This window comes from Quercus robur, chromosome 5, assembly GCF_932294415.1.
Source record: "Quercus robur chromosome 5, dhQueRobu3.1, whole genome shotgun sequence".
NCBI classification, from domain to species: domain Eukaryota; kingdom Viridiplantae; phylum Streptophyta; class Magnoliopsida; order Fagales; family Fagaceae; genus Quercus; species Quercus robur.
Window position 1 is genome coordinate 45,108,674 of NC_065538.1, and position 23,409 is coordinate 45,132,082.

Below are 23,409 nucleotides of genomic sequence, written 5' to 3' on the forward strand. Positions count from 1 at the left end.
TCAAATGAGAAGGAATTTAATTAAAGTGATTGAGTAAGAACTTGAAAACTCTGGGTGCATTTGACTTCTAATGGGCATTGATGATGCCGTAAAATCACCAGTGAGTTACATGATCCACGTTCGCTTAAACTAACAACCTGCAAGAAGAAAGAAGTGATCTCACAAAGGGCACCGGTGTGGTGTCGGCCAAATACCTTCCGAAGGTCAAGTTAGAATTATTCTTAACTCTAGAGTGCTAGAGAATGGGAAATTATGCGTACCTTAACTTTTGAGGGTATTAGGGCTTTTATAGCAGTAGAAGGTTGGGCTTTCTTCCTTGAAGTAGAAGCCTTTTCCTTATAGGAATCCTTTTGAGTAATCCCAAATGTGATGGTCAAGGCATTTCCTTGTAGAGAGGGTCTTTCATTAATGCGTATCTTCTAGAATTATTCTTATGCTAGGAATTTGATTTCCTTTGGGATTCTATCAGATTTCAAACGTGCATAACAGGTATTTCAAGTCATGCTAGGCCCTGGGCTTTCACCTACTGCCAGCCCATTGGCCAGGATCCGTCAGGCCCAATCTAGCTGAGGTTCATCATGTTGTTTTTTACCCCTTTAGTTGCCCCCTTCACCCTATGGTCCGTCATGATTTAGGTGGTCAGATCAAAGGGTGACGGTTCAATTTTAATTGGGGTTGACGGTCCAAGATTTACTTAGGTTGTCGATTGAAAACTCCTGAAGTTGACGATTTGAAGTTTCCAGAAGTTGACGACTTTCCAAGAGGACATGAATAGCGAACATTTGTTGACAGGTTGTCAAGTATTTATGAGGCGTTCCACGTGTCACATTTTGATTGGATTTTGTACTGGATCGAAGCGTCGCTTCGTCTTCCGTGCATTTCAGGTATATATAACACACATCTCCATCCTCATTTCTACTCTTTACAGCCAAAACACATTGTCAGAGCGCCACCGTCAACCTTGTCAGAGCACTCCATCGTACATCCATACCCATCGACCTTCAGTTACTTCAGAGAGCGGTGAGTATTGTTATTATTATTTAAGTCTTGCATTTGTGCTTATATTTAGCTAGACCTACACACACGTCAATACTCTTAGATCCGTCAATCTTAGGTCAATTGTAGGCAATATCTAATGCGTCAAGTAACCAGTCAGTGGTTTGTGACGGGACGGAATACAAGGAAGTATACCCGTCCGGTCATAGAGACCCAAACAGTCCTGGAGAAGAGAGGAGTCCGTCCACCTCTTCCTCGTCCTCAACAAATAAGGATACGGAGATGGCTGAGCTAGAAGGTACTTCTGATGACAATGAGGATCAAGCATTGGGATCCATCATCGGTGTTGATGGACTTAGGAAGTTCATCATACTACCAGAGTGGACGGTGCATAAATTCACATTCGTCATCAAGGAGAAACATTTCAGCACCTTTAGGGAACACTTTCAAATTTCGGACTACATTCCAATCCGTTTGCCCTACGTATCAGAGAAATGTTATTATGAGGGGGTAGAAGGTGTCGAAGTGTACGAGCAGATGCTGAAGGCGGGACTTAGGTTTCCGCTAAGTACCCTTCATAGAGAAATTTTAAAATATTTGGGTCTATCCGTCACCCAGATATCCCCAAACGCCTGGAGGGTCTTCATAGCAATAGAGATTCTCTATGGTGCTATGACAGATGGCACTATTAGGCTGACGGTGCATGAATTCCTTCATTGCTACCGTCCAGACGAAATAGACAGGTCAAGAGGAATGTATAGTTTTGCCAGTAGGAGCCCCTTGTTGAAGGTCATCTTTGAAACACCTAACTCTAATAGAGATTGGAAGAGTCATTACTTCTTCCTAAAGGGTAACGAGTGGATGAACCGTCCAGGGGAGACGGAGTAATGCCCGTCGACACAACTTGGGGAGTATTACATTCATCTCGTATGCATTCGTCCTGTTTTTGCAAATACTTTTTATATTCGTCAGTTATGGCTCTTTCTTCTAACCGTCCATTTTCTCTGCAGGTAGACGGCGCCCACAAGTTAGTATTGAGGAGTTTAGCTTCCTCGAGAAGATTTTTTCAGAAGACCAAGCCGAAAGAAAGGACTTGGGTAAAGTTGGTAAATCCGAACACCATCCACTGGTATTGTGACGGTCCTGAGCCCACTCTTGAAGCCGTCAGATATGATGAAAGAATTCACAAATGTAAGTCTGTCAACCTTTACTTTGCAAAACTAGTTTCAACTTTAAATAACTTCATCCGTCCATCTTTACAGAGATGGACGACGCAAAGAGGAGGGCGCTAATAAAATCACAGGCCGTCAAGAAAAAGGAGTCCGGGGAGGTGGTTCCTAAGGGGACGGCTCCGTCGACAAAAAGGAAACCTTCGTCAAAATCTGACCGTCCACAGAAGCAGCAAAAGGTATCTCTGGAGCCTGTCATAGGGTTGATGGCTGAGGGTGTGAAGACCGTCACCCCAGCAAAGCATGGGTCTGGCAAAGGCCTTATGAAGGCCCCGTCCACGAGCTAAAAGAAACCTCCTCCTCTCCTCCGTGACGACTCCCCAAATTTGCCTTGGAGAAGCTTTCCTCTATCATCTCGTCGGAGGACTATGAGGATCTGGGCAATCACTCGACGGAGGCAATGGGGGAGACGGGTTTCTTTGCTGTTGCGCAGGTAACCTTTATCCGTCTGTTTAAGCTCGTCTACTCTGCTTAGTTTTTGTCTAACACTTTTCAATTTATTTGTTCCAGTCCTTGGTCATGATGAAGGGTTTAATGGATCGGTGTCTTAATTGTGAAGCGGCTCTGGATTGTGTGCGAGCAAAGGCAGAGCATGCGGAGGATGAGCTTGGTTAACTTCACAAGTGGAAGTCCACTATGGAGAAGAAGTTTGACCTCTCAGAGCAGGCAAGGAAAGAGCTTGAGCAGAAGACGGACGAGGCGGTGAAGGCTTTGGAGATCAAAGAAAAAGAAATCCAAGACTTAAAGGAAATGATCCGTCAGGCTAAGGAGGTAGCGATCCGAGAGTATCGTGAATCCGACGCTTTACTGGGCGAGCTGGCGGACTCATTCCTTCAAGGCTTTGATGACTCGCTCCGTCAAATTAAGAGAGCCTATCCTGATCTCGATGTGTCAATGATAAAAGTTGACGACCAAGGCCAGACGTCTACTTTGCCCGTCGCTTCAGAGAACACTGACAACCTTTTTGGTGAGGATGCAGTTCAGGGTGACGGAGAATCAATTCAAGCTAAAAATGTTCAAGATGCCGACCCAAAAGTGTAGAAATTTTTCATCTTCTTTTTTTTTTTTTTTATTTATTTTGAGAACGATCCGTCCTTCATTTTTTGTATTAAACAATTACCCTTTAAGGGTCTTATCCGTCAGTAGTGCATTATCTTATAATTTTTATGCTTGCTATATTTTATTGTTTGAGATTTGCATAAATATCCGTCCTCTTTAAAAAGGAGAAATTTAAGTATATATCTGTCATTGTAATTTTTTTGTAACAGTGTTGACGGTCTGGTATTCGTCTATTTCGAACTAGTTACCCGTGCATTTATGGACTCTTTTTTTTATCTGTCTACTTTGTGGAATACGAATGTTTCTAGCCTATGCATGATCCGTCTAGTCTGTGGAGTTGGTGACTATCCTCATCATGAGAGTGATCCGTCCATTTTGTGGACTTCGTAATTATTCTAACTTTGGTGATTCGTCCACTTTGTGGACTATGTAAACTATTCGCCCTTTGGGTGATCCGTCCACTTTGTGGGCTTTGTAAATTGTTTTCACCCTTGGGTGATCCGTCCACTTTGTGGACATTGTAAATTATTTTCACCCTTTGGATGATCTGTCCACTTTGTGGACTGTAAATTGTTCACCCTTGGGTGATCTGTCCACTTTGAGGACATTGTAAATTATTTTCACCTTTTGAATGATCTGTCCACTTTGTGGACTTTGTAAATTATTCACCCTCTAGGTGATCCGTCCACTTTGTGGACTATGTAAATTGTTTTCACCCTTGGGTGATCTGTCCACTTTGAGGACATTGTCAATTATTTTTACCCTTTGGATGATCTGTCCACTTTGTGGACTTTGTAAATTATTCACCCTCTAGGTGATTTGTCCATTTTATGGACTATGTAAATTGTTTTCACCCTTGGGTGATCTGTCCACTTTGTAGACATTGTAAATTATTTTCACCCTTTAGATGATTCGTCCACTTTGTGGACTGTAAATTATTCACCCTCTAGGTGATCCGTCCACTTTCTGGACTATCTAAATTGTTTTCACCCTTGGGTGATTCGTCCACTTTGAGGACATTGTAAATTATTTTCACCCTTTGGATGATCCGTCTACTTTGTGGACTTTGTAAATTATTCACCCTCTAGGTGATCCGTCCACTTTGTGGACTATGTAAATTGTTTTCACCCTTGGGTGATCCGTCCACTTTGAGGACATTGTAAATTATTTTCACCCTTTGGATGATCCATCCACATTGTGGATTTTGTAAATTATTCACCCTCTAGGTGATCCGTCTACTTTATGGACTATGTAAATTGTTTTCACCCTTGGGTGATCCGTCCACTTTGTGGACTGTAAATTATTCACCCTCTAGGTGATCCATCCACTTTGCGGACTATGTAAATTGTTTTCACCCTTGGGTGATCCGTCCACTTTGTAAACTGTCTTATAGCCGTCCATGTTGGACTTCAAACCCCCATCCTTTTGGGACGATTCGTCCACTTTGTGGACTGTCTATTTTGTAGACATTGTGTAGCCTATCCATTCATAATAAAAATCCATGTGGAAAATTAAAGTTGTATCTAAATATTCTTCTTTAAAGAAAATGCGTTTATAGCAAAAAGTACCTGCCCCCTTGGGTTTAAAAAGGCACAAAAAGATTGTAGCAAGAATAGTTAAAGAAAAACTAGTAAATTGTAGCGAAAGATTTAAATAAACTGGGAAATTGGGGATTTGTTCATATTTTCTCTCTACTGGTAGTATTTCCGTAAATGCTCCGTGTTCCAGGGGTGCTACAGCTTTTGTCCGTCCAATGTCTTGAGGTGGTAGGTCCCCTTCCTTTACCATGATGCGATCATGTAGGGTCCTTCCCAGTCGGGGCCGAGTTTTCCTTGTGAAGGATCTCTTGCGGCACCCATTACTTTCTGTAGTACAAGATCATCGACCTGGAAGTCCTTATGCCTCACTTTGGTGTTGTAGTGTTTCGCCATGAGATTCTGATAATGCGCCAATCTCTGCTCTGCTGCCGCTCTGACTTCGTCCACTAGGTCAAGCTGGAGGCGTATGGACTCTTCATTTTTATCTTCGTCGTAGCTATCCACCCAGTAGCTCATGAGCCCCATTTCTGCGGGAATGACAGCTTCAGTTCCATATGCAAGTCGAAATGGTGTTTCTCCAATGGGTGTTCTTGCTGTGGTCTGGTATGCCCATAGGACGCTTGGTAGTTCATCGGGCCAGATACCTTTTGCCCCCTTAAGCTAGGTCTTGATTATCTTGAGTAAGGACTAGTTCGTGACTTTGACTTGTCCGTTTGCCTGCAGGTGTGCGAGTGAAGAGTAGTGATTCTTGATCTCCAGCTCCGAGCAGAAATCTCTGAACACGCTGTTGTCGAATTGCTTACCGTTGTCAGAGACCAGTACTCTGGGTATCCTGTACCTACATATGATATTCCTCCATAAAAAACTTCGGATGTTCTTCTTCGTGATGGTGGCTAAGGCTTCCGCCTCTACCCACTTAGTGAAATAGTCTATGCCAACTACTAGGAGTTTTAGCTGTCGGATCGTCGTCGAGAATGGGCCCATGATATCAAGTCCTCATTGTGCGAACGGCCAGGGTGCCGTCATAGGTGTCAGTTCTTCGAATGGCTGCCTGATGAAATTGCTGAACCTCTGCATTTGTCGCAGGACTGGACATAGGCTTGCGTATCCTTCATCATTGTAGGCCAGTAGTATCCTGCTTGGATCAACTTATGTACTAGTGATCTTGTGCCCGAGTGGTTTCCGCAGATACCCTCGTGTACTTCTTTCATCACGTAATCTGCTTCCTCTTGGCCTAAACACCTCAAGTATGGTCGAGAGAATCCTCTTTTATATAAGACGTCCTTTATCAGCATGAACCGTGATGCCTAGACCTTCAACTTTCTTGTGGCTCCCTTCTCGTCCGGTAACATCCCAGATTTTAGGTAGGATATCAATGACGTAGTCTAGTTGCATTCAGAGTTTACCACCTGCATATTTGTTCCGTCATCGATAAGTGAGGAGATTTGAACGAATGATAATACCTATTCGGGAACCAGCATAAATTCGGCTGACGCAGCTTTTGCTAGATGGTCGGTGCATTCGTTTTCTTCCTTTGGGATCTAAATGAATTCGACTTCGAGGTCGCTAATTAGGTATTTTACTTCTTCCAAATACCTCTTCATTCTATCGTTCTTGCACTCGTAGTCGCCATTGATCTGACTCGTTACCACCTGTGAATCGCAGTGTACGACTATGTTTTCTGCTCCCGTGGCCTTTGCAAGGTCTAACCCTGCCACCAAAGCTTCATACTCTACCTCGTTGTTGGTTGTGGGGAAATCCAGTCAGATCATACATTGAATCTTGTCCCCCTGTGGAGTTTGGATCACTACTCCAGCTCCTTCAGCTCGTCCATTTGAAGATCCGTCTGTATAGATATTCCATTGTTCTTTCTATTCCTCCACCTGGCCTTCCCCGAGAGTGAACTTGGCGATGAAGTCAGCTACTACCTGCCCTTTTATGGCTGTCCGCAGGCGGTATTGGATGTCAAACTCACTTAGCTCTACTACCCACAAAGCCATTCTTCCTGCTGCTTCTGGGCTACTCATGGCTTTTCTTAATGGCTTGTCCGTTAAAACAACGATTGTATGCGCTTGGAAGTATGGCTTAAGTCTTCGCGCAGCGATTACCAACACGAAAGCCAACTTCTCCATCTGGGGGTACCTCTCTTCTACTCCTCGGAGTGCTCGACTGGTAAAGTAGACTGGTTTCTGGGATCCATCCTCCTCTCTCACCAAAGTTGCGCTTACTGCAGCTTGTGAAACGGCTAAATATAAGTAGAGTTCTTCGCCCAGCATGGATGGACTGAGCAACGGTGGAGATGAGAGATACGCCTTCAAGTCGTTAAATGCCGTCTGGCATTCCTCCGTCCACTCAAATGATTTCCTTAGAGTGCGGAAGAATGGTAAACACCTGTCCATCGCCCTTGAGACGAACCTGTTTAGGGCTGCGATCTTCCCGTTTAAACTTTGGACCTCCTTAATCGTCCTTGGTGGTTCCAACTCCATTATGACCCGCACCTTCTCTGGATTGACCTCTATTCCTCTTTGGGACACCATGAAACCCAAGAACTTCCCAGCTGTCACTCCGAATGCGCACTTGTTAGGATTCAGTTTCATGTTGAATGATCGGAGCATATCGAATGTCTCCCTGAGGTCGTCTAGGTGATCAACTTCGTGCAGGCTTTTTACCAACATGTCGTCAACATAAACCTGTACATTCTTGCCGATCTGATGTGCAAACATCTTGTTCATTAGCCTTTGGTATGTTGCCCCAGCATTTTTCAGTTCGAATGGCATCACCTTGTAGCAAAATAATCTCTGGCTTGTGATGAAGGAGGTCTTCTCTTGATCAGATTCGTCCATCCTGATCTAGTTGTAGCTGGAGAAAACTTCTGTAAAGTTTAAGAGCTGGTGTCTTGCAGTTGAATCCACCAAGATATCTATCCGTGGGAGCGGGTAGCTATCTTTAGGGCAAGCCGTGTTGAGGTTCGTGAAATCTACGCACATCCTCCAATTTCCGTTGGCCTTTTTAATCATAACGACGTGTGCCAACCAATCGGGGTAGTATACTTCCCAGATGAAACCTGCCTCCAGTAATTTTCGAACCTCCTCGACTATGGCCTTGTCCCGCTCCTGGGCAAAGACTCGTTTCTTTTGCCGGATTGGAGGGAATGAGGGTGACACATTTAACTTGTGGACCATGACTAAGGGGTCGATCCCTGGCATGTCTTCATGACTCCAGGCGAACACGTTTTGGTTGTCTCTGAGGAAAGTCGTGATCATTTAGCGCACTGGCCAACTAGCTAGTGTTCCAATTTTAGTCGTTCGTTTAGGTCGCGTGTCATCAAGTCTCACCTCTTCTAACTCTTCAACTGGCTCTGCTAATGCTTGCTACTTTCTGATACACATTGTTTGCTATTGATCCTCCATTTCTAACATGGCAATATAGCATTCCCGCGCTGCTATTTGATTTCCCCGCAGTTCTCCTACCCCATACTCCGTTGGGAATTTAATCATCAAGTGGTACGTTGATGTTATCGCCTTCCAGGAATTGAGAGTGGGTCGCCTGAGGATAGCATTGTAGGCGGACGAGTAGTCGACCAGGAGAAAAGCTACCTCCTTAATGATCTGCTGAGGATAGTCTCCTGCCATCACAGCTAATGTTATTGCGCCTAAGGGGAACACCTTCGTTCCCTCAAATCCCACTAGTGGGGCATTCGTTGGGGTTAATCGCTCCCTGTCAATTCTCATTTGCTGGAATGCTGGATAGTACAAGATGTCTGTTGAATTGCCGTTGTCGACGAGGACCTGATGCATGTTATAATCCCCTATTTGCAAGCTGACTAGAAGTGCGTCGTCATGAGGATGGTGAAGTCTTCGAGCGTCATCCTCTTAAAATCTGATAACGGGTTATCTATTCGCGGCATCTTGGGTGTGGATCCTGTAAGTTAGATGCTATGGACCATCCTAAGATAGGTTTTGTGGGCGTTTTCGGAAGATCCGGCTGCGGTTGTGCCCCCTACGATCATTCTTATGTCCCTTATTGGTGGTCTAGGGCGCTCGTTCTCCCGACGGGGGGCCTGTTCCTCCGATGGATCGGTTCTTTCTCTGCTGACAAACCTCTATAGCTTCCCTTGTCTAATAAGGGTCTCAATCTGCTGTTTCAAGTCATAGCAGTTGGCTCTGTCATGCCCGTAGTCTCGGTGAAAGCGACAATATTTGTCCCTTGGCCTTTTGTTGGGATCTCCCTTTAATTTACCTGGGAACGTCAGTGCTCCTTCATCTTTGATTTACATCAAGACTTGACCGATCGGGGCGGTTAATGGGGTGAAATTGGTGAACCTTCCAGTGGGGGGTCTAGGGCGCTTTTCATCTCGTTGATCTCCAGTTCTAGCAACCTTTCGCCCGCTATCTTGTCACGTGTCCTCCTGTCTCTCCCTCTTCTTAGGCTTCTTTTCGCGGGCTAGCAAAGCATCTTCTGCATTCAAGTATTTGGTAGCTCTGTAGAGCACGTCCGTCATGGTCTTCGGGTCATTCTTGCATAAAGAAAAAAAACATTTACCCTTCCATAGCCCACTAGTAAATGCAGCTATGAGTATCTTATCGTCAGCTTCGTCAATTGAAAGGACTTCTTTGTTGAAATGAGTTATGTAGGCCCGTAGCGTCTCGTCTTCTCGCTGCTTGATGCTCATTAAGCACGCAGTGGACCTTTTGTACTGATGTCCGCCTATGACGTGCGAGGTGAACTGGGCGCTCAACTCCTTGAAAGTATTGATGGAGCTCGGTGTCAATCTACTGAACCAAACCCTCGCAGGGCCCTTCAGCGTCGCCGGGAATGCCCTACACATGATCTCGTCTGGTACCCCTTGAAGGTGCATTAGGGTCTTGAAAGTCTCTAGATGATTTAGGGGGTCCTTGACCCCGTCGTAGCTTTCGATCTGGGGCATGCGGAATTTTGGTGGCAGGGGGAAGGAGTTGTCGGGGGTAGTGAATGGTGAGTCAGTTCGGTTTACTAGGTCATCGAGATCAGTGGATACTCGTCCTTTGAGGGCATTCATCATGACTTCCATCTGCTTCTTCATCGCCTGCATCTCTGCGATAATAGGTGGAGGGGTAAAATCCATGAGAGATGGGAGGCTTATGTTTTGCCGCTCTGGTCTGCTTGGGGCACTGCTGCCTTATGGCTTCTCCTGGTCCCTTCGTTCGACATTGTTACCCTCTTGGTTTTCCTCTTGAATGTTAGGTCCTGCATCCCTTTGGCATAGCTGCTCCTCCAGATCATGGTTCTGTTTTGTGAGTCTTTCTACTGCTACCATGAGAGTCTAGGCCTATCTCTCTAATGCAGTAGATCTTGGTGGCTCGTCTTCTTGAATGTTCTTGGTAGCCATCGAGCGAGTGAGTACCATGCGACTCTTATGTCCGGGACGTAATAGTCTAGCTAAACTCTTCGCGTTCCCACAAACGGCGCCAACTGATGATGCCGTAAAATCACCAGTGAGCTACATGATCCATGCTTGCTTAAACTAACAACCTGTAAGAAGAAAGAAGTGATCTCACAGAGGGCACCAGTGTGGTGTCGGCCAAATACCCTCCGAATGTCAAGTTAGAATTATTCTCAACTCTAGAGTGCTAGAGAAGGGAAAATTATGCGTACCTTAACTTGTGAGGGTATTGGGGCTTTTACAGCAGTAGAAGGTTGGCCTCTCTTTCTTGAAGTAGAAGTCTTTTCCTTATAGGAATCCTTTTGAGTAATCCCAAACGTGATGGTTAAGACATTTCCTTGCAGAGAGGGTCTTTCATTAATGTGTATCTTCTAGAATTATTCTTGTGCTAGGAATCTGATTTCCTTTGGGATTCTATCAGATTTCAAACGTGCATAACAAGTATTTCGAGTCATGCTAGGCCCTAGGCTCTCACCTACTATCGGCCCATTGGCCAGGATCCGTCAAGCCCAATCTAGCTGAGGTTCGTCATGTTGTTTTTTACCCCTTCAGGCATGTTGGAAATGTGCTTGATGGAATAATGGCCGAAGGGTTTGATTTTGATAATTCTCTTTTTTACGTCCTTGATAATATAAAAATTAGGCCAGGGAAATGGGTTAGGCCGAGTCAAGTTAGGTGACTCATTTTTTTTTTTTTATGTGATTTTAATAAATATATATATATATATATATATTTCAAACTTAGTAAGCCATGCAATAAATTATTACTAAAAACAAAAAAACTAAGCTTCTAACCACCACACTTGGTACAGAAAAGGCACAATTTTTTTAACAAATTCCAACACTTAGGTTCAAATCCACCATTAAAACTCAAAAAAACCAATTAAATATATATATATATATATATATTTATATATATATATATATATATATTCAAAGTTTACACAATTCAAATTCAAAGTTCACTAATAATATCATAACTATAAAATAACAAACAAAAATTCAATATCAGAAATTTGATGTCATTGACCATTTCAAGTTATCATATTTCTTAGGTGCACCTGTTCATGTTACATGTAAAATAAAAACAAAGTAAATGTAACATATTAGATAAATAAGAATAACTAAGTAAATATTTAAAATGAAATGCACCTTAATCTACTCAATGTTAGTAGTAGATCCAACACTAGAAATCTTCATGCTTGTAAATAACAGCTCAAGTTGGCAAGTAGCTTCATTAATTAGTTTACAGAGAGAGAGATATGAAAAATTACCCTCACTATGGTCTGTGGCCAAATGGAGGTGCCCTGCGGTTGTGCCACTACCCGCATTTGTGATTGTGAGAGAGAACTGGGCAATTTGAGACTCTTTAGAACTGGATAGTAATAGTGAGAGAGAAGAAGAACTGAAGCATGAAAGGAAATAACTTAAGTCCGCTACCATCTGCACGCTTAGTAAGGTAGTGGTTGGTTACTTGGATAGCTTTAGTGTTTCATTGTTTTAGTTTTTATTTTTATTTTTTTAAAAAATGGTGTGGCGAGCACATTTATATTTTGGTTACTTGGATAGCTTTAGTGTTTCATTGTTTTAGTTTTTATTTTTATTTTTTATTTAAAAAAAAAATGTTGTGGCGAGCACATTATATAAATATATATATATTTTTTGAGAAACTGGTAAGGAATTTTAATTAAAGCAAATCTAACTGAAAAACATCCTCCAAATCACATGGTAGATCTTCTAACCATACATCAAAATCTGTAGATACAACTACTCTACGGGCAAAGGCATGAGCAAGCTTATTGCCCTCCCTCTTGACATGACAAAAACTATAATTAATATTAGACACTAAACAATGAATATCAGCAATAACATTTCCAAACATAGTCCTGGAAGACTTGGCTGCAACAAGAGCTTGGATAACCCACAAGGAATCACCCTTCACCACCATGGATTGAAGACACAGCTCCTTGGCAAAGACATTTCTGACAGCTAAAGCTTCCACCATGTCCACAAAACCTGGATGCCTAATTCTCTGGCTCAACGCACCAATGGTCAACCCCGTCGAGTCCCTAATAACCACCCCAAGACCTGCAAAAGCCTGCTCCTTAAAAAAAGACCCGTCAAAGTTAACTTTAAACAAACCAAAGGCAGGCGGTTTCCACCAAGTATTCCCACTTCAAGCAACCATCCAAGGGATCTTTTTATGCACATCATGGAACTCCTTCAGCAAATTAGAGGCCTGATGACACACCTCATCAATACCCCACACCTTTTGTCTCTCCTGAACCCTGTTTCGATGTTCCCAAATACTCCACGCAACGATGGCGAAGAGCTCCACTAGCTTGGATGAAACTTCCCCACACAGAAAGCGAAAAACATCTTTATTAGAGCATGGATACTATCTTCATTCAAGTCACAACACTGCTTGCAATGACCTTCAGCCACCACTTGCCACTTGAAAAAACTAAGCTTGGTAGGCAGCGCCTCTCGGACAGCTCTCCATAAAAAATGTCAAACTTTCTGAGGCACCCGAAGTTTCCAAATGCCATGCTACAGCCTTTATCCACCTCCACAGATGAAGGAACACCTCAGGGACTCCTTAGCATCAAAGACATTACTGAACTGAAAATATTTAGCCTGGAAAACCTTATACACCAAGGAATTTCTAACATGGAAAAAACATCCGAAGATCCCTAAACTCCATGCCTCCAACTGATTTAGAAGAACAAAGAGTCTCCCATCGAACCCAATGAATTTTCCTAGAATTTTTTGAACAACCCAACCAAAAATTTCTAATCATAACTTCAATACCCTTGAGCAAACCAATAGGTAGACGAAATACACTCATAGAACCACCGCCTTGATAATTATTTCCTTACCGGCCTGAGAAAATAATTTCTCTTCCCAACCTTGCATACGAGTCCAAATCCGCTCCTTTATAATTCATTATTTCTTTGCATACAATGTACATATAATTCATTGTCGTTTAAAAAATAAACTAAACAAAGAAATAATGAATTATAAAATGTATCTTTTTTTTAATTAAAGAAAAAGGACAATTTAAAAAAACCGGGTCATCAGTCAACTTATTTTACTCTGTGTCAGGTTACTTTCCTTTGGGTTATCAAATAGAGCCCAATTTTGCTTAGTCTAATAAAAAATTACATCATATATGTACAAATTGGAGAAGTGGGTTAGCCTTCATTGGGCTATTAACTTTAACAAGTTTTGGGCCTCCAGTCTAGAACAAAAATTATCAATAGTGAGGAGCATGGCAAAGGTAGCAAAACTACAGCAGCTCTGGCTAAAGAGGAAGAACCGACTGACTGGTCTATTTCTACATTCATTAGTAATCCTTTTGAATTAAGTTTGTTTTTTGTTAGCTGTGAGTAGTTGTGCTGAGTTAGAAAATCTATAAACTTAGTAGCTGTTCTTGCTGCCAAACTTTTTGTTGCTATTAAAGCTGATTTTTCTTGTAATTACCGTAATCTACCTCCTCAAGTTCTGGAAGCTTGCCTTTGATTCCTAATTAAATTATATTTTATATAATAAAATAAAATCTCTCCGAATATATTTTTTTTTTTAGGAAAAAAAAATCTCCGACTTTGATATGTATTTATCAATCTTTCATGCACAGACTTTGTCCTATTTTGTATTTACGTTCAAAATTACACCAAGTCGGTTACTAATTAAACTCAGACTTCCCCCACAAACTATTACAGTTAGGAGCTGGCAAGGGAAGATGGCAAGCAGCCGCCTAGCCAAAAAAATAAAAGGGGTCCTAAGTTTTCTTTCTATCTTTTTAATCTTTTGTTGTTTTGGGTGTACAATGAATTTTGTTTGTTACTGTTAGGTTTCACAGAGCTTTGTTAATAAATAATAATATTCCACTAATTAATATTTGTCATTTTAAACTTTAAAATATATTGAGTCAGCCTGATTATATATAAAATTAGAATTGAATATCTATAAGAATTAAACAGGTTAGGTGGCCATAGTTGGTAGGGGTAGTTGATCAGAATCTAAGACTAATTAACCAAGAAAGGTTTGGTTCCCAAACCCCAGCAACCTAGGAGAATAGAAGAGAGTAAAACTAGTCAACTCTCCTCACCGACTGGGTAATATTTGGTCATGACAATTCAATAGGTACGAGCCAAGTAGCCAATTAGATGACCTCGTACTATTACAATATGAAAGATATCGCAGCCTTATTCACCATATTTAGGAGCATCATCAGCAAGTTTTGCTTAGCTCCTATCATCAGACTCTGATAATATGGAATTCTTCCATAAACATTCTCTACCTCTTCTTCTTTTCATTCTTCAATTGTTATGCTTCAAATCTATAGGTCAAGCTTTGAACAGCAATGTCACAGCTTTGTTAGTTTTTGGTGACTCCACGGTCGATCCAGGAAACAATAACAATATAAGAACGATTTTTAAGGCAAATTTTCCACCTTACGGGAGAGAATTTGCAAACCATACACCCACAGGAAGGTTCAGTGATGGCCAGCTTACCACTGACTTTGTTGGTAAGTTTTCTTCTCCTTTGCTTATGTTTTTGTTCCTTTTGTTTGCCTAATGCATTGCAGAAAAAAATGAGGCTGTAAACTAAGGGAGTTGGCCATGAACACTGATTATATTCGATTCCCTAAAATTAAAGCATGTTTACATGAGAGTATCTCATGCGCTGAGTGCATAAAAGATTTTTTCGTGTTTGTTTATTTATAAATAAGTCAATGTGAAACCTAATTTTGAGGATTATCTAATAAACGTACCAAGCACAAGTAAAACTGTGTTCATAAAAAAGCTAACAAGCATATATATAGGATTCGTGAATAAACAAGTCCAAGGAATAAGCTCATGAGCAGAGGATTGTGTCATGCTTTGTTAATAAAATTTGTTAAAGCATCTGGCACGATTTGGTTCGATATTTACGTGGAAATTATTATTTTTACATTTTTTTTTTTATTTTAGATCCAATTTATTCTGACCTTTTTTGCATCAACTTAAACTTTTTAAAAATGAATATAGGCTTGTTTGTGAGATTGAGCTTGAACTTGTTTTGAGACAGTATTTAGGTTAATTTTGGCTTGATTTATAACACAACCCGAGATCAAATTACTTGAATTTTCAATACATTTGAGTTCAATTTATAATTGAGCTCGAAATAGGCACAAGTCAAGCTTGAACACCTTATTAATCTTGCCTAACCGAATTCAAACCTTCAATACTCAACTTGACTAAGTCAATTAAAACTGTGCACTAATTTTGGAATACTTTGGTTATGTCAACACAGCTTCGTATTTAGGCATAAAAAAGTATATTCCACCGTATTTGGATCGAACTCTAAGCATTCAGGAGCTCGTGACAGGAGTTAGCTTTGCGTCAGGCGCCTCTGGATATGATCCACTTACGCCAACGCTAAGTGTAAGTGCTTCACTCTCTCTTCGCCACGGTAAAATAATCTAGGAAATAATACAATTAAAACTTTCTGTAAAACTTCGTGTTTATATCATCCAATTATCTGTTAATACATCAAATTTATTTAAATTAAATATTAGATAGCTTCATGCAAAACAGAAGTTACCAAATTTTTAATTAAAAAAGGAATTATGGGTTTTAATTAGTTTTTTTAAATGATAAAGTCTCTATATATAAAAATAAATAAATAATTTCCTGTCCTTAAATGAAAGACTTCAGACTGGGTTGGAATCTCATCTACAAAAAATAAATAAATAAAGTCATTGATATCTTGATATGTGATAAGAACAAATATTATAAGGAGGACACCATAAATTTTAAATTCTCTTGCAGCTATATATACAAAAAGAGAATTTCTTCCCTTTTTTTTTTTTTTTTCCTTCCTTCTCTGTTTTGCCCAACATTTTAGTGTCAATTTGAAAATAGTTTATCTAACTTTTTACTGAAATTTTTTTTATAAAAGTGTATTAGAGTATATTTGTACTTTGAAATATTTTTTAAGAAGTAAGAAAAAACGGAAAAAATAAAGTTTTAAAAAACTATATGTAAAAGTTAAAAATTAAAATTAAAAGCTAAAACTTAAAACTTATGTCAAACTCACCTATGTGTGTACAATAGCTCAACCTCATATTACATGTTTTTGCTGCTAGATAGTGCCCTACCAATTCTTTTCAGGATTTTATCCTATGATTAATATGACTAGATTGTACGGTTGTATTTAATATTTAGCATGAAATTACCGATTTTTAATGTTGAAAAATCAAATAGCATAAAAGATGATTAGATGATGTTAAATATTTGTATATAATCAATGCTTTCAAGTGATTCAATTATTTAGTGAATAATCCACTAAGAGTCTTGTATTTTAATTGGTAATTCATGGTGTTTTCAACAAATAAATTTAGGGTTTAAATTCTTCCACTCCCTAATTATTGAATTATCCAAAAAATAATATTGAATGTTAAATATATTAGCAATGTGATGTGTTATTCCATATTGCATATACTAGAGTGGAAGCGGAAGAGGAAGCATAGAATAGAAACACCGAGAACACGAGGGTTATGTGGTTTGGCCTACGTCCATGGAGGAAACCCTTAAGGGCTACATCTTTATTATATATGAGTGTAATACAAATCTTATATTATAATGAACTCTAACATGAGTATATAAAGGCAACTAAACTCTAGACTACTAGTACAAGCAGGAGTGGGCTTGAGCCTATTATATTGGGTTAATATGTCTAATATATCTCTAACACCCTCCCTTAAACTCAATGTGAAAGCTCGATGAAGGTTTGAGATTGGATAAGTATGAGATCCCTTGGAGTTGCCATGGAGATCATACCTTTGAAGAAACCATGATGAAGAATGTGCCGATTAAGCGATTTTGGAGCTTCAAATGAAAAAATGGACTCCAAAATCAAAATCTGCATGAAAAATTAAGCAAAATAGGCCCTTTCAGAAATTTTGATTTTTAATCATTGGGCAATGTAAGAAGTCAAAGTCAACAATAATCATCAAAGTCAATGGATGAGGTCCAATCTGTGTCGGTCGGTCGGTCTGGTATTGAGCTGAGGCACATGGATCCACTAAATTTGTAAACTAATGATGTGGCGTGAGGTGGACTAAGGCTGATGCGGCTTTGCTTGTGTGGCTACTAACGTGGCTTGGTGATGTCAGATAACATCAGCAAATTCTTCGGTGCATGCTTCAATTCTAGCATGTGGAGGTGAGGCCAGATATCCAGGAGGTGCGTGAGAGTGTGTGGGAGGTCAAATGAGGGCCAAATTCTAAGGTTCTGTAGATTGGCAGACGACAAGGCCTAAATGTTAGCGCATGTGACCAAAATCCAATCTTGGAGTCAAGAATTTGTGGCTGCGCATCGAGTAAGTGCTAGAATCTGTGGTAGCACGTGAAGCTTCTAGTGGAGACCAAATTCCTAGGTTTTGGTTGTGGGAGGCCGTGAAGCACGTCTATGTGGTTGGTTTCATCAGGAGAATGCCTAATTTGTACAAATCTGAAAAGGAGAGGCACATATTGCTTAGGCTTATGATCTAAGACACTGTGGCAAGGCAGCGACGATGATCCATGGCAGCTGTGTGATGATGTGGGGTATTGGATGAGAGTAAGACCATGGTTTTAAAAATCGGACGGGTCAAACAACCGAAAAGGTAGTGGTTCCCGGTTTTATGGTCGGACCATGATTGGATTGATGGTTGAACCAATGACATCATAATTAATTAATTGATAATTTTAAATTATAAAAATATATAATAGAATATGTAATAAGTTTGAAACAAAGAATATTTAGTATGTAGTATTAAAATAACAAATCCACAACTTATATATAGTATTAAAATTATTTAGTATGAAATTAACAATAAATAATAAATTAGTCATTATTTCAAAAAAAATGTATTATTATTTATTATTAAATTTATATGGATTATTATTGTGCATTTGTTTTATATATACTATGCTTTAGCTACATATATTATATCTTATTATTATTTATTTATATGATCAAAATTGGCAATTGGCAATCGGCAAGTAACATGTACTTAGTTCTTTTCCTCTGTATCAAAGTTCAAGAAATACGCTAATAGCCCGAAGGTTGCCCAAAGCCCAAAAACAAAAAAACACACCCTTAAAAGAACGCTAATAGCCCAAAGGTTTCCCAAATCCCAAAAGCAAAAAACACACCCTTAAAAGAACGACACTAATACTGATACATACACTACAAGACAACATTAAAAAAAAAAAAAAAAAAAAAAAAAAAAAAAAAAAAAAAAACCCATTTAATACCCCACTTTCCAACCTACCCGGCTTGTTTTCTCTCCTTGTTATTTTGCCAAATACCTCTTAGAGTATCTCTAGCAGATTCATCAAATTTTTGTACTGTTTGGAAATGAATATTGACTTTTACCTTTGAACTACCCACTTTTTTAAGTATATTTTCCAATAGATTCTCTATCTCATTTAAATATTATTTTTTTCATTCATTATTTATTCTTTTTTTAACAGCTACACATTTTCCAATATTTTTTTATTCAATACCTGATTATTATAATAGAAAAAAAAAAAAAAAAAAACATTTGAAGAATGAATAGTAGCCCATCAGACTTGATGAGCCACTATTCATGAGCCAAAAAAAATTTCGGGTATAGAGAGTCCATTGGAGACTATTTTTATGGTGTCATTCTCTATTATAGAAATTTTTATGCATTTAACTACACCATTGGAGATGCTCTTAGTCATCCCCACTTCTTTAATTAAAGTTTATTTCTCCCTTCTCTCTCAACTTAGATCTACTTCTTCTACTTTTCTTTTAGACTTGTCTAAGTTGTCTTGATCAAAATGCTTGTGTGTGCTCAGATAGTCAAATGGTGCCTCCATTGAAGAGCCCCTCTCCTCAACTACTTTTTTTTTTCTTTTTTTCTATACTTTTTCTTTTTCAGCGGCAAAGGATGGTCATAGTAGTCAAAATTGTTGCATTTTGGTGTTTTAAGCAAACCGGCCAATAACCTGTTCAACCATACTGGTTTTCGATTTTTATAATTGAACTAGCCGGTTTTCAGTTATTCTCGGTTTTTAGATAATTTTCGGTTTTTAATCATAACCAGATCGGATTGATGGTCGGTTTTCGGTTGAACCTGCCAATCTGATCTAGTTTTTAAAACCATGAGTAAGACTAAAGAGTATTAGCAATACACAAGTAAAATGTATATCACAATCATATAACATAAATAGTACAGTAATACAAGTGTATAGTGAGGCCAAGGATGGGCTTGGGTAGACCTGGCAAATTGATTGGGTTGAATTAGTCGGTTTACAATAAGTTAGATTGGGTTTGGGTTGGAAACAGGATCTTTTAAATAGGTTGCGAGTGAGTCAGGTTGACCAAGATATAGGTTAGGTTAATTAGGTTATAGGGTAACCTATATTTTTCTCATGCAGTATAATAATAATATTAATGTTGTACTTGGATTTCTTTCATTACAAATAAGAGAACAAATAAAAAAAAAAAAGACTCAAAAATAAAATTTAAATAATACATAAATCCTTAAGTTTACACAATCCACAATTTACGAAAAATATTATCACCATAAATAAATGATGAAAAAAAACAACTAAATTTCATAGACCATATATATATATATATATATATATTTAGGTACAATATATCATCCCCATAAATTGTTTCATGGACTAATACTAAAAGTTGATTAAAAAGCAACTATGATTATAAAAATGTTTAAGAGATTGTGTGCTATAACATCAAGGTGTGTCTATAACATCTAGTATTCAATTCTCTCCCTCTTCAATTGTAATTATCAAATTAAAAAAAAAAAAAAAAAAATCATGCACCATTAAAGAGAGTTCAAAAAACGTATTGAATTTTTTTTTTTTTTTTAATCTTAGATCATGCAAAGTTGGTTACAGATTATAATTTGCATTGTACCTTCAAATATAAAAGAAATTAATAAGCAAAAGGTTTGTTTTTATTTTTATTTTTAAATAAGACCCCTTCTTTAAAAAATAGGTCAAGTAGGGTTGTGTATTGCTTGACCCGGCCTCACTCGGCATTTCAACAAGTTGGGTTCAGGTCTAGTTATTTCCCCTCAAATTCTATTAATTTAATGGATTTAAGTCCAATTCTTCTGGGTCTACACTTGGGCCTTGAGTACACAAGCAATATGACTTTACTAAGTACATAGCAATTAATTATTTTTGAATCAAAACTCCTACAACTCAAACAATGGAATATCTAGTATAGACAAAGTTTAGCTACAACTTCATTCAATAATTTTTTATTAGATGCGAGTTTGGAAAAATACACTATTGGATTGCATTTTTTTCTTATATTCTTTATACTTGCAAAATTTCTAGAATATCAAAGATCAATAACTATGTCATCAATTAAATGTTTAAATTTCAAATTTTTGTAGTATAAAATTATACATTAAAAATAAGTTTATGAATCAAATAGTAAATAACATCTGATTGACATGAAATTTAACATGCATATTAAGGGCATAAAGAAAATGCAATTCAATGATTAGATTTTCAAAATATATAATCATATTAATTTTTTTAGTGCAAGTTGTAGCCATTGACCACAAGTAACTAAAACTGTGTCAATCTAGTATTTACCTAATTTCTATAGAGTAAGATTTAAGTACAGTACTTAGGTGTTATTTCTTAAGTTCTCCTCTTAAAATTCTATCATGTGAATTTTTTTTCATGGAATAGAAGTATATTTTTTAGTTAAGTAGCCACATAGCTGAATTTTAAAAGGGGAATCTAAGAGACAGCACCTAAGGTACTGTCCCTAAGTTTTGTCAATTTCTATATGTAATGGTGGAATGTTGTCCAAATTTTCACCAACTTCTCAAGGAGTATTTTTTTTTTTTTTTTTTTGGCAATTTTAATTTCTATATATGTTTGCCTGGACATTAAAATATTAAATCTAAATCACCCGTTCGGGTGGATTAATTTTGTCTCAGAATGTAATTCCAATGTCAAAGCAACTGGACTATTTTAGAGAGTATAAGAAAAAAATTGAGCCAGCGATTGGAAACCAAGGAATCGAAAATCATATCAATAATGCAATGTTCGTCATCAGTGCTGGTACAAACGACTTTGTTGTCAACTATTATACTGTACCAGGCAGACGACAGAGCTACAATGTCTCAAGTTACCAGCAATTCTTACTTCAAAAGGTTAAAGAGTTCATTCAGGTTTGCATCTCCTGCCACTTTTATTAATTATTATCAAACAGATATAATGATAAATATCTTGGTAATTGCTTAGCATATAGATAATAACTAAGGATATATTACGAACTAAACTTGATCACCTTTTATCTTGACAAGTATAATAAATTGAATATTAGGTGAAATTATATTTTTTTGGTCATGATATTCTGTGGTTTTACTAGAGATAAATGTATAGTCTACTAGCATGTCCTGATAACCTGGTTAGGGTACTAAGCTAGCCATATGAGGTTCATCTTGATTTCAACCTCACAAATTAGCCAATAATGAGAAATCCAATTCTTTAGATAGAAGAAAGAATTAGAATTTGTAGAGAAGAGTATCCTTCTAGGAAGCCTGACCTCCTACACCAAGTGAAATAATATTAGACAATTTATTGCATCACCTCATTAGCTACATCATCATCTTTTTTCTATAAATTTTCTTTTATTTGTTGAACAATATTAAAAATAAAGAAATATTAACTTTACAAATCCAATCATTTAGTGTCCATTAGAGAACAACTTATTTAGTAAAAACTGAAAACTTTTTATTGAAAATACTATAGATAAAGGTAAAAGTTAACCGAATAGTACAATAGAACCCATGAATAGTACCAAAAAGTGCAATGAAACCTATAAATAGTAGTAAAAATAAGTTGGAATTGCAAATAAGCTAAAATTTTCAACTTGTCTTAAAGGCACACTTAATTTTAGAAACTATTTAGTTACTATAACTTTTCAAATCCAACCATACAACTTTCCCAATTCAATCATTTAATCTTACTTAACCATCATTCTTCCTTTTTTTAACTCTTCTTCTCTCCATTATTTCTTCATTATTGGTACTCTTCTTCCAACTCTTTCCCTCCCTTTCTAAACTTTTTTTTTTTTTATCCCAATTTTATTATTTATAAATTTGTTATTACTCCCCTTGCACATTTCTCTCTCATTTAGTCCATGTTTTTCCCTTGAAAAAAAAAAAGGCTCTCTCTTATAGCTCGCTTCTTTTACAATTCTCATCTTTAATGGATTTTTTTTTTTTTTTTTCTAAATTTAATTCCTTCTCGCTGGTTTGCTTTGGGTTGATGAGTTTTTGTATTTTTGATAACCCCACTTTGGATTGATGTGTTTTAATGTTTTCTATTATGTTTTCTGTCACGGATCCCTTCTCTCCCTTTATAGTTTTGACTAAATGAAAAGTATTAATTGTTAAAAGTTAATACACGTATTTGCTAAGTGAGTATATTTCTTTTAAAAACAATTAATCATAATATATTATCTTCAATAAATTTCAAAGAATTAATTAGATTACATTACAAAATAATTATATATTTGCACACATTACATTACGTGGGTTTGGGTTTGCAATTAGTTCATACAAAAGTCTATAACCTAATCTTAATTTGGACCCACTCTTTAATCTCTATAATCATGAGCTATTATAATCTTTTAGGCTAAGAGCTTATCCTGAACAGATTCAACAGAAGCAAATAAACTCAAACACTCAGCTCCTAATGTCTCTCAAAGGATTGTCCCACTCATTCACACCTTCAAGTGCTGCCCATATGGGACCAACACACCCACGCGCGTTCCCTTTCACCTCGTGCACTCAGTCATACACGTACCATTCCTTACCCATTAAAGTCAGACCCTTTCCCTCACCGGCATAATCTGAAATTGGGTAAAACTCGTTCGCACATTTATGAGCAGAGCATGGGTGTGAGTGTATAATAGGGTGTGTAATAAATACTACCCATCTGGAATTTGTGGTTGTATATGTACTTGGTCCTAGGTCTTTTCGCTTACAATGGACCACTTCCTTCTACTAAAAGGAATGTGTATCGTGTGACTTTACAATAATGTCTTCAATCATGAAGCTAAAATAATGTGACTTTATAAAGCTCCCATTGTCTTCATTACCATCCT

The 23,409-nt window shown here is 38.0% G+C and overlaps 1 protein-coding gene across 4 annotated transcripts in view; it reads left to right on the forward strand.

Annotated features, from left to right (window-relative positions):
* LOC126726074 (GDSL esterase/lipase At5g45960-like) overlaps window positions 1-23,409 on the forward strand; it is a 46,800-nt gene that overhangs the window by 16,981 nt on the left and 6,410 nt on the right. The window contains exons 1-3 of one of the 4 annotated variants that reach the window (XM_050431195.1): window positions 14,384-14,774; window positions 15,542-15,672; window positions 21,233-21,466. The exons of 2 other annotated variants lie outside the window; for them this stretch is intronic. In XM_050431195.1, coding sequence (XP_050287152.1) covers window positions 14,519-14,774; window positions 15,542-15,672; window positions 21,233-21,466 — 621 coding nt within the window. In that variant the 5' untranslated portion in view covers window positions 14,384-14,518. Of the gene's footprint in view, window positions 1-14,383; window positions 14,775-15,541; window positions 15,673-21,232; window positions 21,467-23,409 lie in introns of those variants that run through there. One more of the 4 variants, XM_050431197.1, reaches the window with a different exon arrangement.